Source organism: Ictalurus punctatus, chromosome 13 (genome assembly GCF_001660625.3).
Source record: "Ictalurus punctatus breed USDA103 chromosome 13, Coco_2.0, whole genome shotgun sequence".
Lineage (NCBI taxonomy): Eukaryota > Metazoa > Chordata > Actinopteri > Siluriformes > Ictaluridae > Ictalurus > Ictalurus punctatus.
The window spans coordinates 17,570,319-17,583,768 of NC_030428.2; the positions used below are offsets into that span (position 1 = coordinate 17,570,319).

Consider the following 13,450-nt stretch of genomic DNA (forward strand, 5'->3'; position numbering starts at 1 on the left):
ACAAGACCATTCAGCGGTTTAACAGGACAGGTTCCACTCAGAACAGGCCTCGCCATCGTCGACCAAAGAAGTTGAGTGCACATACTCAGCGTCATATCCAGAGGTTGTGTTTGGGAAATAGACGTATGAGTGCTGCCAGCATTGCTGCAGAGGTTGAAGGGGTGGGGGGTCAGCCTGTCAGTGCTCACACCATACGCCGCACACTGCATCAAATTGGTCTGCATGGCTGTCGTCCCAGTAGGAAGCCTCTTCTAAAGATGATGCATAAGAAAGCCTGCAAACAGTTTGCTGAAGACAAGCAGACTAAGGACATGGATTACTGGAACCATGTCCTGTGGTCTGATGAGACCAAGATAAACTTATTTGGTTCAGATGGTGTCAAGCGTGTGTGGCAGCAACCAGGTGAGGAGTACAAAGTCAAGTGTGTCTTGCCTACAGTCAAGCATGGTGGTGGGAGTGTCATGGTCTGAGGCTACATGAATGCTGCCGGCACTGGGGAGCTACAGTTCATTGAGGGAACCATGAATGCCATCATGTACTGTGACATACTGAAGCAGAGCATGATCCTCTCCCTTTGGAGACTGGGCCACAGGGCAGTATTCCAGCATGATAACGACCCCAAACACACCTCCAAGACAACCACTGCCTTGCTAAAGAAGCTGAGGGTGAAGGTGATGGACTGGCCAAGCATGTCTCCAGACCTAAACCCTATTGAGCATCTGTGGGGCATCCTCAAACGGAAGGTGGAGGAGCACAAGGTCTCTAACATCCACCAGCTCCATGATGTCGTCATGGAGGAGTGGAAGAGGACTCCAGTGGCAACCTGTGAAGCTCTGGTGAACTCCATGCCCATGAGGGTTAAGGCAGTGCTGGAAAATAATGGTGGCCACACAAAATATTGACACTTTGGGCCCAATTTGGACATTTTCACTTAGGGATGTACTCACTTTTGAGTGTGATGGCTGTGTGTTATTTTGAGGGGACAGCAAATTTACACTGTTACACAAGCTGTACACTCACTTCTTTACAATGTATCAAAGTGTCATTTCTTCAGTGTTGTCACATGAAAAGATATAATAAAATATTTACAAAAATGTGAGGTTTACTCACTTTTGTGAGATACTGTATCTGCATAAATATAACCTAAAACATCAGATTTTCACACAAGTACAAAAAGTAGACAAAGAGAACCCAATTAACAAATGAGACAAAATATTATACTTGGTCATTTATTTATTAAAATGATCCAATATTACATATATGTGCATAGCAAAAGTATGTGAAACTTTAGGATTGGCAGTTAATTTGAAGGTGAAATTAGGAGTCGGATGATTTCCAACAATGGGATGACAATCAGGCGTGAGTGAGCGCCCAGTTTTATTTAAAGAACAGGGATTTATCAGATCTTCACGACATATGTTTGTGAAAGTGCATTACGGCATGAACAATGATTTCTGCAGACCTCATAAAAAGAGTTGATGATGCTCATCGGGCTGGAAAATGTTACAAAACCATCTCTAAAGAGTCCACATTTTCCACACTCAGATAGATTGTGTACAAATGGAGGAAATTCAAGGCCATTGTTTGAAGCACAGGGCAAGCATGCAAGCTGTATGCACCAAAGGCAGGATTCAAAACCCCAACTCCAAAGTTGTGAGACAAACATGTTAACCACTAAGGTACTGTGCTGCCCAACAGCCACTTCAATTAGGAACAATAACACTATGTGCGATTCATTTGTAATTTGTCTGAATTTGTTATTTTCGTAGCAATAGATTTTCTTTTACCAGTATGCTTTTTTTAATCCTCATTTTGCATCTTCTGTATATTTGGACCATGTTTTTTTCCTTTAGTTACTCAGCATGACATGGTTGCTTCAGTTTATCTTGTACGCTGCCCCTGAGATTTCAAGTACACTGCACTTACTGGCAAAAACACTGTCTCCAGTCAGCCATAATAAAACAACTGCATTTCCCGCATACTGTCTCAAGTGTGTGTCTTTGTCATGTCCAGTAGCTTGCCTGGTCACAGCAACTATTACAGTCTGCAACCATGGCAACTAGCAGGCCTGGTCAGACAATTAACTACATCCAAAACCATACACTACCTTAGTAATACTATTATCAGTAACAAATCACCAGACACTATTATATTATGCAAGTATAGTATGCCCCTAATGTCAGTAATAATGAATAGGTGAGGTGAAAGCTAATGTATTTCTAATCCTGCTAATACAGCACAAATGAAGTGCTAATAGGTTTATGTTCCTCTCATTATAAAGGGAAAGCCTTCAGGACAGAGGACTTTGCACATTCAGCTTTTTTTCAGTAATGTCCAGCTGCATGTTTGTCTACAAGAGAGAATAAAAATGGATGGCAGAACTGTATAGGAGGAATAAAACACTTTTGACATGCTCTTATGCTCCTATAAGACATGCTCTTATAGGAACAATTAACTTTGTGGTGCTAATGGCCTTTGTGTCAGATATCACACCACCCTACCATTGATTATTTTTCTATAACAGCATGCCTTTACCTGCTTTATTCCACACTTAGAATGAGCATGCATCATTTAGCATTGTCTTTCAGTTAAGAATTTTATTCAGCATCATACAGAAATATAGACACATACACAGCATCGAGTAAAAAAAAAAAAACACATGTAAGGACTACCATTTTTAAAATATTCCTCTTGATGTTTGCTGTAACTTCATTCCAGATTTAAGGCACAGCCAACTCTCAAGTATTTTAAAATCATCAACTAAAAGCACCACATATACTCGGCTGGTTCACAAAAGAATCTTGCATCAGACATGTCTCATTACTGAACAAAACAAGATGCTGGATAGGTAGTCATGAATAGTAGATCCTTAAACTGCTGGACATTTTGTTTTTACTCCAAACAAAACATCAGAATCTATATTTTATAATATAAATTTAAAAAGTCACTAAACAATAGCAATATCTAGTAACAATAACTAAAAAACAGTGATAAATAATGAAAAATACTGTAACGCAGCTTCTAACAGTAATGCTATAACCTTTACATGACAGCAGTGTCACTGGTGATTTCACCTCCTTATTAATCCCAAAATTAATTCAAGCTCCACTGCTTTGTATTTGTTCAGTTGTTTCCTGCCACTTCAGTACTAATGTTTGCTTTTGCTAGAACACACCTAATTTAGCTCACAAATGGCTTGTTAATGAGCATGTGAGTAAAATCTGGTGTGACTTGGGGGGGGGGGGGGGGGGGGTGGACCTACTAAAATGTGCTTCAACCAGTAGATGACTGAAGTTGCACTGCACAGTCACTTGGAAACACTGATACAAACTTTACATAGGAGCCCATTTTAAAACTTCACTTTTGTAACACAATGAAAACAAAAAAAACAGTCACCCCAAGTAGAACCAATGGGTCTCCAATACAGACATATGGACATTTATTTGTTATGCATTTGACGGTCACTTGCAGCAGATAATTTTATACCCAAACAACAATTTGCATAATGTATGCTGACATATGCCACAAATAATCCTTTACCGTAAGCTTGATAGACAATGAACCTGTTACACAGTAGCCAACATTGTGTGCAATGGAGATCAAGTATGTTGACAATAATGGTTATGAACGGTTACTGGCTGTTGGTTTGGTAATTAATCTAAAATACAAATAATCTCTCTGGTGCACATTTAGTAATCTGGGCAAGTCCTTTAAATAGTACTGCTGAACCACCTAATCCCTTCTTAGATACTGAGTACTTAATGACCGAGTTGCTGTTTCGCTCTAGTGCAAGTTTAACAGAATAACCATTAAGAGAGTAATTTTTAATCCAATACTTTAATAATAGTTTGCCTGCTTACATATCCTTGTACACATAGCTTACTTTAAATTTGTGGTACCTAGTTTTTGTTGGAGTGCATAAAAATCTATTTTCATGCCGTCATGTAATCGGATAAAGTGTTCTAAATGCCATTGAAATTCAACCACCAATGTACCTGTAACCACGAGATATCTCAGTGCAGTACAGAAAGCACACATCAAAACATCAAACGTGAACACAAAAGTTCTTTCTGACGACTTTAAAACAGTCGAAGTCTATTTCTATCACGGTACTGACATCACAGAGAAGATTCGGGTTCTACTACCCCACCATTTGCTTTGGTCGCTCCTTTAGAAAGCTCAAGCTCTACAGAGTCCACCTGACCTTCATCTTGACTTGCCGCTTCTGGCTTGTCTGGGTCCTCTGTGGTGTCTTTCGGCTCTTCCACCTTTGTACTCTGTTCTCCTGACTTAGGCTCTAACTCATTCCCTTCACCATGGTTCTCTTGGTCATCTTGAGAAACTTTGTTGAGCTGCTCCATCTCAGTTTCGGTCATAGCCATCTCCATCCTGGCAGATGGCTCAGGCTGCTGAGGTGTCTTCTTGATAAAAAGCATGTTGCAGATGCAAAGTACAATAGCTGAGAGGACCACCTCACAGCCTGCTAGCAGGAAAACATACATGTAGACCTTGGTGGCATCCAGGAGCAAACCTGTGATCCAATAAAAACATTTTTTTTTTTTAAATGCTGTTTTAAAGAGTTTTTACCTTTTAATATCATGCTAAGATAGGAGAGCGAATAATAATGTGAACTGACCTGCACCGGGTGGTCCCACTAGCACAGCAGCGGCCTCAACCAGGAGTACCAGCCCGATTGCACTGGAGAACTTCTCTGTTCCCACAATAGACATTAAAACCTCAAACTGCAAGGCTCCCACCATTCCATAGGAGATACCAAAGAAAATACAGAAAATTACAAGTGCTGTGTAGTCCTTTGCCATGGAGCCTATAAGATCGGTGGTCCCATTAAAGATCATAGCAAAGCTGAAGAAGTAAACACACCGCGGGCGCACCCACTTCAGTCCAGCAATAATGCCACACGTTGGCCTAGCAAAGATATCGATAAAACCAAGAATGGTGAGCAGAAGAGCAGACTTGGTGTCTTCATTGCCCAGCTCTTTTGCATAGCTAACGACAAACACTGGAGGCACAAACAGACCCAACACCATAATAGCTGCTGCAATGGTGTAGATGACAAACCCTCGGTCTTTAAAGACACTTAAGTCCAGCAACTTGCATTTTGGTTTTGGCTTTTTCTCGATTTCTTTTGCTGCATCCTGGTCTTCCTCAATCTTCTTTGGTGCCATCAATGGCCTCATGAGGGCTCCACATGCACAGCAGTTAAGCAGTAGGCCTCCCAGGATGAGGAAACCACCACGCCAGCCGTACTTGTACTGAAGAATTTGGCCCAGGGGAGATAAACAGCACAGTGCTACAGGACTCCCAGCTGCAGCCAGTCCATTGGCCAAGGGTCTTTTCTCACTGAAGTATCTATTCAGCATGATGAGTGAAGGCTGGAAGTTCAAGGCCAGACCCAAACCTGCAATAGACCCGACATTTTATTAGAAAGTATTAGCTTAAGGGTGCCTGTCCCAACCTTAGTTGCAATCAAGAGTCTGTTTACACACTGACCGTTATTTGGTTCAACAGTTTGAAAAGAAAATAAAGTATTGATATGAACAACTCACCTGTGATTACTCCAGTGCAGAGATAGATCTGAATAATGTTGTTTGCGAAGGATGCCAAGATCATCCCCAAAGAAGCAAAGAGACCACCCACCATCATCACAGGCCGACACCCGAAGCGATTTACTAAAATACTACACAAGGGACCTGTGAATAATAATGAATGAATCAAATCTTAATTCTCCAGCTATTCATTTCAATTCATACAAAAGGCAGGTTATCTTAGTTATATGCAGGCAATACAGTCTTTCTTGGCTGTTTCGCATGTTTAAAAAAAAACAAAAAAACATTCGGTTTGACTTTTTCCTCAAGAACTCTAATATTGTTTAGCTCTAAAAATTAAACCATATTACAGCTCATTCATCCTTTACACTTCTACAGTGTGCCAACCTGAGCCATAGAGCATTGCCAGCAGAATAGAGGAGATCCAGGCAGTGTCACTGTAGCCCACGCCGAACTCCCGGATCAACTCCTTAAAGAAGACGCTGACAGCTTTAGGAAAAGCGTAGGAGAATCCAGTGATGACGAAGCAGCCAAAGAGCACGGCCCAGCCCCATCCTCCATCTGGGGCCTTTACGCCACTGGGTCCATCATCCACCACCACTCCCCCCATGATGTTCTGTTCAAGTCACTTGAAGCTACTATGGAGAAAAAAGAGAAAAAGAAAAAAAAAAAAAGAGAGAGAGAGAAGCCAGGGTTAAACATAGACAAACAGGAAAAGTATACTCTCCTTGGGTCTCATCAACTTATTACAGCTATAAATGGACATACGGAGTGAAGTTATATGTGAGCAAAACAGTCCCAGTTTGGTGGCCAAATGGAAAGTGCATAAGAAAAACTGTCAGAGCAAAATTATTAGCGGAATGAAAGTTTAAAATGCCAATAAAAACAGATCTCCGACATACTTAATGTACACTGGTGCTTCTCAACGCTAACAGTTCCCAACAGATTTCCTAACACACTATCTACCATCAGTGAACAGTTGGCCACTCAGCATTGCTAAGAGCCTTACAGAATTTAACAGAGAACATTAAGTGCTTTATATTACTGTTGCTTAATTATGCCATATGACCACACAGACACGTGATTAGCCAGTTCATGGCTTATGTGAGATGTGGCTCAGAGAGGCTTAGCTGTCCATTCCTTTCTGATGTGCCCCAGGAGCTGAACAACTCATTAAAAGATTCAGATCAATATATCATTAGCAAACTACCATCAATGATCATTGTATTTTTTAGTCCTCCTGTGTGGTTTATATTTTGTTGTTTTAAAGGGGTGATATGATGATTTTAAAAGTTAATTATTCTGTTTATTGGGTGTAATAGAATAGGTTAACATGCTTTAATGTTTTGAAATAAACTAAAAAATATTTCACATACTGTACATTTTTGAAGTACCTCAATTCCCAGTCTGTCTGAAACACTCTGAGTTCAGGTTTCTCCTAAGCCTCTCCTTCCAAAAAGCCCAGAGTGCTCTGATTGGCCAGCTGACCCATTATGTTGTGATTGGACAAAAAGTGTGTGTTGGATATGTAACGCCCCTTACCATAATCGCAAGCTTCAGCTTTTAAAGCAATCAAACACAGTTAATGTCGTCGTCGGTTTTACCGTATCAGATCGAGTCAGAGTCAGACTCTGAAAATGTGGATGATCAAGCAGATCAGTCCGACCCAACTTGGCAAGCACAACTTGAGCAGAACCTTTCACAGTGGTAAGTTTTTATTTTGTAATTCTCTTAACCTTCAGATACGATGTTATAATGGTTTAATTTGTCTTCTTCACAGTAACAACTTTATGTCCTGAAGCGACAGAATAAGACACAGTTAAAAATGTATATATATATAAAAAAAAATTTTTTTTTTAATTTTTATATTTTTTTAATTATGGCAGAATTATGCTGATATTTCAAATTGTGAAGTAGATCTTTGCAGAAATAATATCTGGACTTCAATCGAGGTGTTTTAGGCAGGTCTGGAGCAGTGCTCTCTTTTAGAATAAATCCTTTTGTGGGAGACTATGAGCTTTGTAACTTTGCAGATCTTACACAGGCAGAAACAGATACATTACACACAAAAGGAAAGCATTCAAAAGCATCATATGACCTCTTTAAATACCCTGTACTTATAGTTTAGGGTTTCTGTCTTGAAAACATTCCACTTTCTTATTACTTACTCATGAATGTTATGCCCAGTAATTATGTACCCAAATACAAAGACATTATTTGGATGTGCACTGTTCACTTTTCTTGCACTAGCAAATTGTTTTTTTTTTACTTCACTATAGGTGCATGGGTGTAGTCAGATACAAAGCTTGCAGGACAAACAAAGACCATGTTCGGTGTTGTGCTATTCATTTTACAGCATTCATTTATTGGTCATTAGTAACTGCCAGGTTAGGGTAACAGCAGTTCGAATTAGGTGTCTAGTTGAATTGTTACAGCCAGAATTTAAAGACCATGCTGACAGTGCATCCAAGTTTTCCTGCAATAGGCTCTGGATCCACTGCAACCCTGACCAAGATCAAATAAAATAATGAAGGGACAGTTCTGCCCATCATACCCCAGTTATTTCCCCCCAATTATATTGCATATCAGCTCTGTCTGCATTTACTTTTTGTTCAGCATGGTCCGTCACAGAACATATCCATACTAATCCCATATAATTACAGTTAATTGGACTTTGCTCATCAATCATTGTTTCCTTCAACTCCCTCTATTAAAAATTCAACCACCTCTGTGATATCTTTCCCCCCCCTAGGTTAAAAACAACATTAGGCAACTTCCCACAATAGTGAGAATATAAATACTTTTTTTTTTCTTAAGGAACACAGTGTACAGTGCCCTCCACTAATATTGGCACCCTTGGTAAATATGAGCAAAGAAGGCTATGAAAAGTTGTCCATTGTTTAAACTTTTGATCTTTTGTTAAATTAAAAAAAGAAAAACAAACTCTGCTCTCAAGGATAAACAACTGCAAAACAAACAAACAAACAAAAAACCCCCCACAGGTTTATCAAAAAATGTATATCTTTGTTAAATATGTGTGCCACAATTATTGGCACAATTTTATTCAATACTTTGTGCTACCTCCCTTTGCCAACAGCTCAGAGGCTTCTCCTATAATGCCTGATGAGGTTGGAGAATACATAGCAAGGGATCTCAGACCATTCCTCCATACACAATCTCTCCAGATCCTTCACATTTGTCCTGCTGGAAGATCCAACAACCACGGCCCATTTTGAGCTTTCTTGCAGAGGCAGTCAGGTTTTCATTTAATATCTGTGTCCGTGAAGCCACGTATCCTAACAAAATGTCTAGGTCCTCTGGCAGAAAAACAGCCCCAAAACAAAAGCCACCCCCATATTTAACCATGGGCATGGGGTACTTTTCCCATATGTCCTCCTCTCTGTGTGCCAAAACCACCTCTGGTGTTTATTGCCAAAAAGCTCTATTTTGGTTTCATCTGACCATAAAACCTGATCCCATTCGAAGTTCCAGTAGTGTCTGGCAAACTGAACACACTGGAGTTTGTTTTTGGATGACCGTATAGGTTTTTTTTTCATGAAACCCTTCGTGGTGTTGGAGACTTTCTGACCCCAAGATGCAACTAACTTCTGCAATTCTCCAGCTGTGATCCTTGGAGATTTTCTGGCCACTCGAACCATCCTCTTCACAGTGTGCTGAGACAATACAGACACACGTCCAATTCCAGGTTGATTCATAACACTTCCAGTTGACTGGAACTTATTAACTATTAAACTGATGGTGGAAATGGGCATTTTCAATGCTTGTGCTATTTTCTTATAGCCACTTCCCATTTTGCAAAGCTCAATGACCTTTTGCCACACATCATATATTCCTTGATCTTACCCATTGTTATGAATAACTAATAACTAATAACTAATATATATATATATATATATATATATATATATATATATATATATATATATATATATATATATATATATATATATATATATATATATATATATATATATATATATAATATCATATAATCAATGGGAATATACTTCAAATTTCTCATATGAATTCATAGTGGTGTCAATAATTGTGGCACACTTATATTTAAAGTTTTTTTTGATAAACCCGTGTTGTGTTTGTGATTGATATCCATGAGAGCAGAGTATTTTTGTGATTTTTTTTTTAACAAAAAGATCAAAAGGTTAAACAATAAAGAAATTTTCACAACCTTCTTTGCTCATATTTACCAAGGGTGCCAATTTTAGTGGAGGGCACTGTACATCAGGAAAGCATGTGGCACCTCAAGATCTGTTCAATTACTAAGGAGCGAGAGCACTACATGTCCCAACTACAGCTACATTTTGAAACTTTCACCAGGGTAAGTGAATAATGAAGCATTTTCATATTAATTAAATAAATGTCCCAAATGTAAAACACACATGCACGTTAAACATTTATGGTAAAAACAGAGATGCTTAATTTGAAACGGTCCCTTTTCTGTTACAAAATATTCCAGTTTTAACACTCCAAGTTAGTCCACTATTACGCATTAGCTCAGTGTGGGGAACATGATCTATGACAAACATCCTGTCATTGGAACAACCCATGTGAAATTTCCCTTCAACACTCTTGAGTAAACTATATTGATTGTGTGTGGGTATACAGTGCTTTTCACTAATATTGGCACCCTTGGTAAACATGAGCAAAGAAGTGTGAGAAATTGTCTATTGTTTAACCTTCTGATCTTTTGTTAAAAATAAATAAATAAAAATAATCTACTCTCATGGATATCAAACAATTGCAAACAAAACAGGTTTATCAAAAAATACATAAATATATATATCGTCAATACTTTGTGCTACCTCCCTTTGCCAAGATAACAACTCAGAGTCTTCTCCTATAATGCCTGATGAGGTTGGAGAATACATGGCGAGGGATATGAGACCATTCCTCCATACAGAATCTCTCCAGGTCCTTCAAATTTCCAGGTCAACAATGATGGACTCTCCTCTTCAGTTCACCCCACAGGTTCTCTATGGGTTTCAAGTCAGGGGACTGCAATGGCCATGGTAGGACCTTGATTTTGTGGTCAGTAAAACATTTTTGTGTTGATTTTGATGCATGTTTTGGATCATTGTCCTGCTGGAAGATCCAACAACCACGGCCCATTTTAAGCTTTCTGGCAGAGGCAGTCAGGTTTGCATTTAATATCTGTGTCCATGATGCCATGTACCGAACAAAATGTCCAAGTCCTCTGGCAGAAAAACAGCCCCAAAACATTAAAGAACCACTATCATATTTAACCATGCGCATGAGGTACTTTTCCATATGGCTACCTCTGTATTAACTAAAAACAGTGCCAAGAATTGTTGCACACCTATATTTAACAAAGATTTTTTTATGATAAACCTGTGCTCTGTTTGCAGTTTTTTGATATCCATGAGAGCAGAATATTTTTGTACCTTTTTTTGAACAAAAGTTTCAATAAAAAAGACAATTTTTCACAGCCTTCTTTGCTCATATTTAACAAGGGTGCCAATATTAATGGAGGGCACTGTATTGTTACTTACTATGACTTTACATATGGCTACATACTTATGGCTAATGACTACAAATACAAGAGGATTTCCAATGATTAACACACACAAGCAGTATATAAAGCAAGCAGTTAACATGCATTAAGAACCTACCCAGCTGCTCCCTGGAGTCTTTCCACATGTGAGTGTTACGGCGTCCATGGCTGCATATCTTGTGGGGCTTTTGTGGGTGGGAGTATGGATAAACACTATTTAACCTTCCCCCAGCACTCAAAGACTTTACTCAGCCTAAATTAGAACTGTGATATTATTTGGCACTAGCTCCATAATTAGACATCAGTGACTTTGGGAATGCAGAATGAACGCACACACAGAGACAACTGTTGGCTGAGTAGGTCAATGTTAACGAACACTTGAAAGGTGGGTGTTCTCAATTTGTGGATAATGATGAGCACAGAAACACATGTAAAGCAGTCATTCCTTTCCAGTTGCACTATATTAAAAAAAGAGACTTACAGTACCATAATAATTGGACCATGATTACATTTTTGAGTAAAGCTGTACTGCATGCACCATTCTACAGAAAAGATACAGACAAACTGTCTAAAAGAGCCCTTGTGGGTACCACCTCAGCAACAAGTCATGGCACAGTTTAGTAATCTTGTTTATAAGTCTACAATTAGACATAGAGTCACGATACCTATATTTAGATTTTTCCCTTCAAACAAACATTCACCTTTCTTGCGTTTGAGAAAAACCATGTTAATTACAACAAACCTTTTATCTACCTCATTTTCCATTTAGCAGAGAGGTATGACATTAAAAAAAAAAATTGCCTAATCTTTCAAGTAGCAAGCTTGGATCCCAAAATAAACATTAAAAAGCATGACTATTAGTTTACATAAATTGAAACAAACAGACAAACAAGGCATATGGGTCTTCATTGAACATGTTAAAGTTGACAAAACGTACATTTTGTGTAGGTCTGCTAGATTTGGATCAACTAATTACTTAACTGAAACTCCCATCTAACTTACATCTAGCAAAAAGAAGAAAGAAAAAAAATCCCTCTTTTGGTTGATGTCAAATGTACAAGCATGTAATGGAATAACTCTGGGTAGGATGAAGACCACAGCACGTCATAGTGTACGTGACTAGATTGGGGTACTACTTCTCCTCTAGTAAAGTTATTCTAGGAAACCTAGAAATGACTGCGCATCATTTTTGAAACACAGTTACAAATGCGCTGTTTGTTACAACCTGCTACTCAGTTCATTTACAGGCTTATCAAAATCAATCGACATCAAACGGCAGGGTGAATAAAAATAGCTTAGGCCTATATAATTAGAGCTGTTTTAATTGGGGCTATTCGGAACAGCTTGTAAATATTAGGCTACAAGAAACCAACCAATTGCGATGTTTCAGATACGAAATAGCTCAAAGATTCTTAATTGCTGACCGTTGAAGAAACACTCAGAAATACATAGCAGCTTATAAACAGTGTGGTAGAATAATAAATATGCCAATAGTGATGACTTGTGATTCATTCATCCTGCTTGACCTGTTACGCGTACAGTGAAATGCCATGGAACATGCTCAGCCTGGACATGTACACAGGCAAACGCTAGGAAATTCTAAAAGTATACGCATATAGCCTACCTTGTCGATTTTCAGCTGATAAATGTTTCCTTTCAGAAGCATAGCTCTTTTCCCATGTGCTGAGGCTCGGCGAGGTTCTACAGACACCTGAGTGAGGAGAATGCGGACGTGCTTAGTTGCTGCGCTTTACTAACGCTGCTACGTGCATGTGCATCCTCCTCCTCCTCCTCCTCCTCCTCCTCTCTCTCTCACCTCTCTCCTCCTTCCCCTCTCCTTCCTCCTCCTACTTCCCCTTTCTCACTCGCTCTCCTTTTAATTGAAGAGGACTTGGAACAACTCGTGCTTGTGAATAAAATGGTCGTCTGCATCTGTGCATCAATCAATTATTCACTGACCCATTTATTATTTTTTAATGTGTATTGTCTGACATGTTTAAGCAATTACTTCCGAGTGAATTGTTTTTTTTTTGTTGTTGTTGTTTTTTTAAATGATCTGTTAATCTATAATCATTGTCAAATGTTTCATCAAGAAGGAACCATTCATCACGTTGGGATTTGCTATATGTTCCCTATGCGACAGCAGAGCACCCAGGGCTACGTGATATCAGGCAGGTAGAGACTATAGTGATGTGATGTGTTGTTCATGAACAATTCGGCTCTTTGATCCGACTCTTTAAGGTGATTTTTGAGAGCCGACTCGCATATATGAGTCGTTGATGGTTTTCTCTTCTTTCTTCCCTTTTTTCTTTTTTGATGCATATACTCTTTC

General features: G+C 39.0%; 1 protein-coding gene across 3 annotated transcripts; it reads right to left on the reverse strand.

The window, feature by feature from the left end:
• Positions 1-2,577: 2,577 nt before the first annotated feature.
• Positions 2,578-12,912, reverse strand: slc16a3b (solute carrier family 16 member 3b). Of its 3 annotated transcripts, none has more exons than XM_017483784.3 (5): positions 12,743-12,912; positions 5,955-6,202; positions 5,568-5,711; positions 4,637-5,419; positions 2,578-4,531 (listed from the first exon to the last, which is right to left on the reverse strand). In XM_017483784.3, exons 2-5 carry the CDS (start codon positions 6,175-6,177, stop codon positions 4,119-4,121), a joined length of 1,563 nt encoding a protein of 520 aa, XP_017339273.1. In that variant the 5' UTR covers positions 6,178-6,202; positions 12,743-12,912; the 3' UTR covers positions 2,578-4,118. The 3 variants fall into 3 exon arrangements, with proteins under 3 accessions (XP_017339273.1, XP_017339271.1, XP_017339272.1); XM_017483782.3 differs by having other exon boundaries at positions 5,955-6,205; XM_017483783.3 differs by lacking the exon at positions 12,743-12,912 and adding an exon at positions 11,237-11,384 and having other exon boundaries at positions 5,955-6,205.
• Between the last annotated feature and the right edge of the window lie 538 nt (positions 12,913-13,450).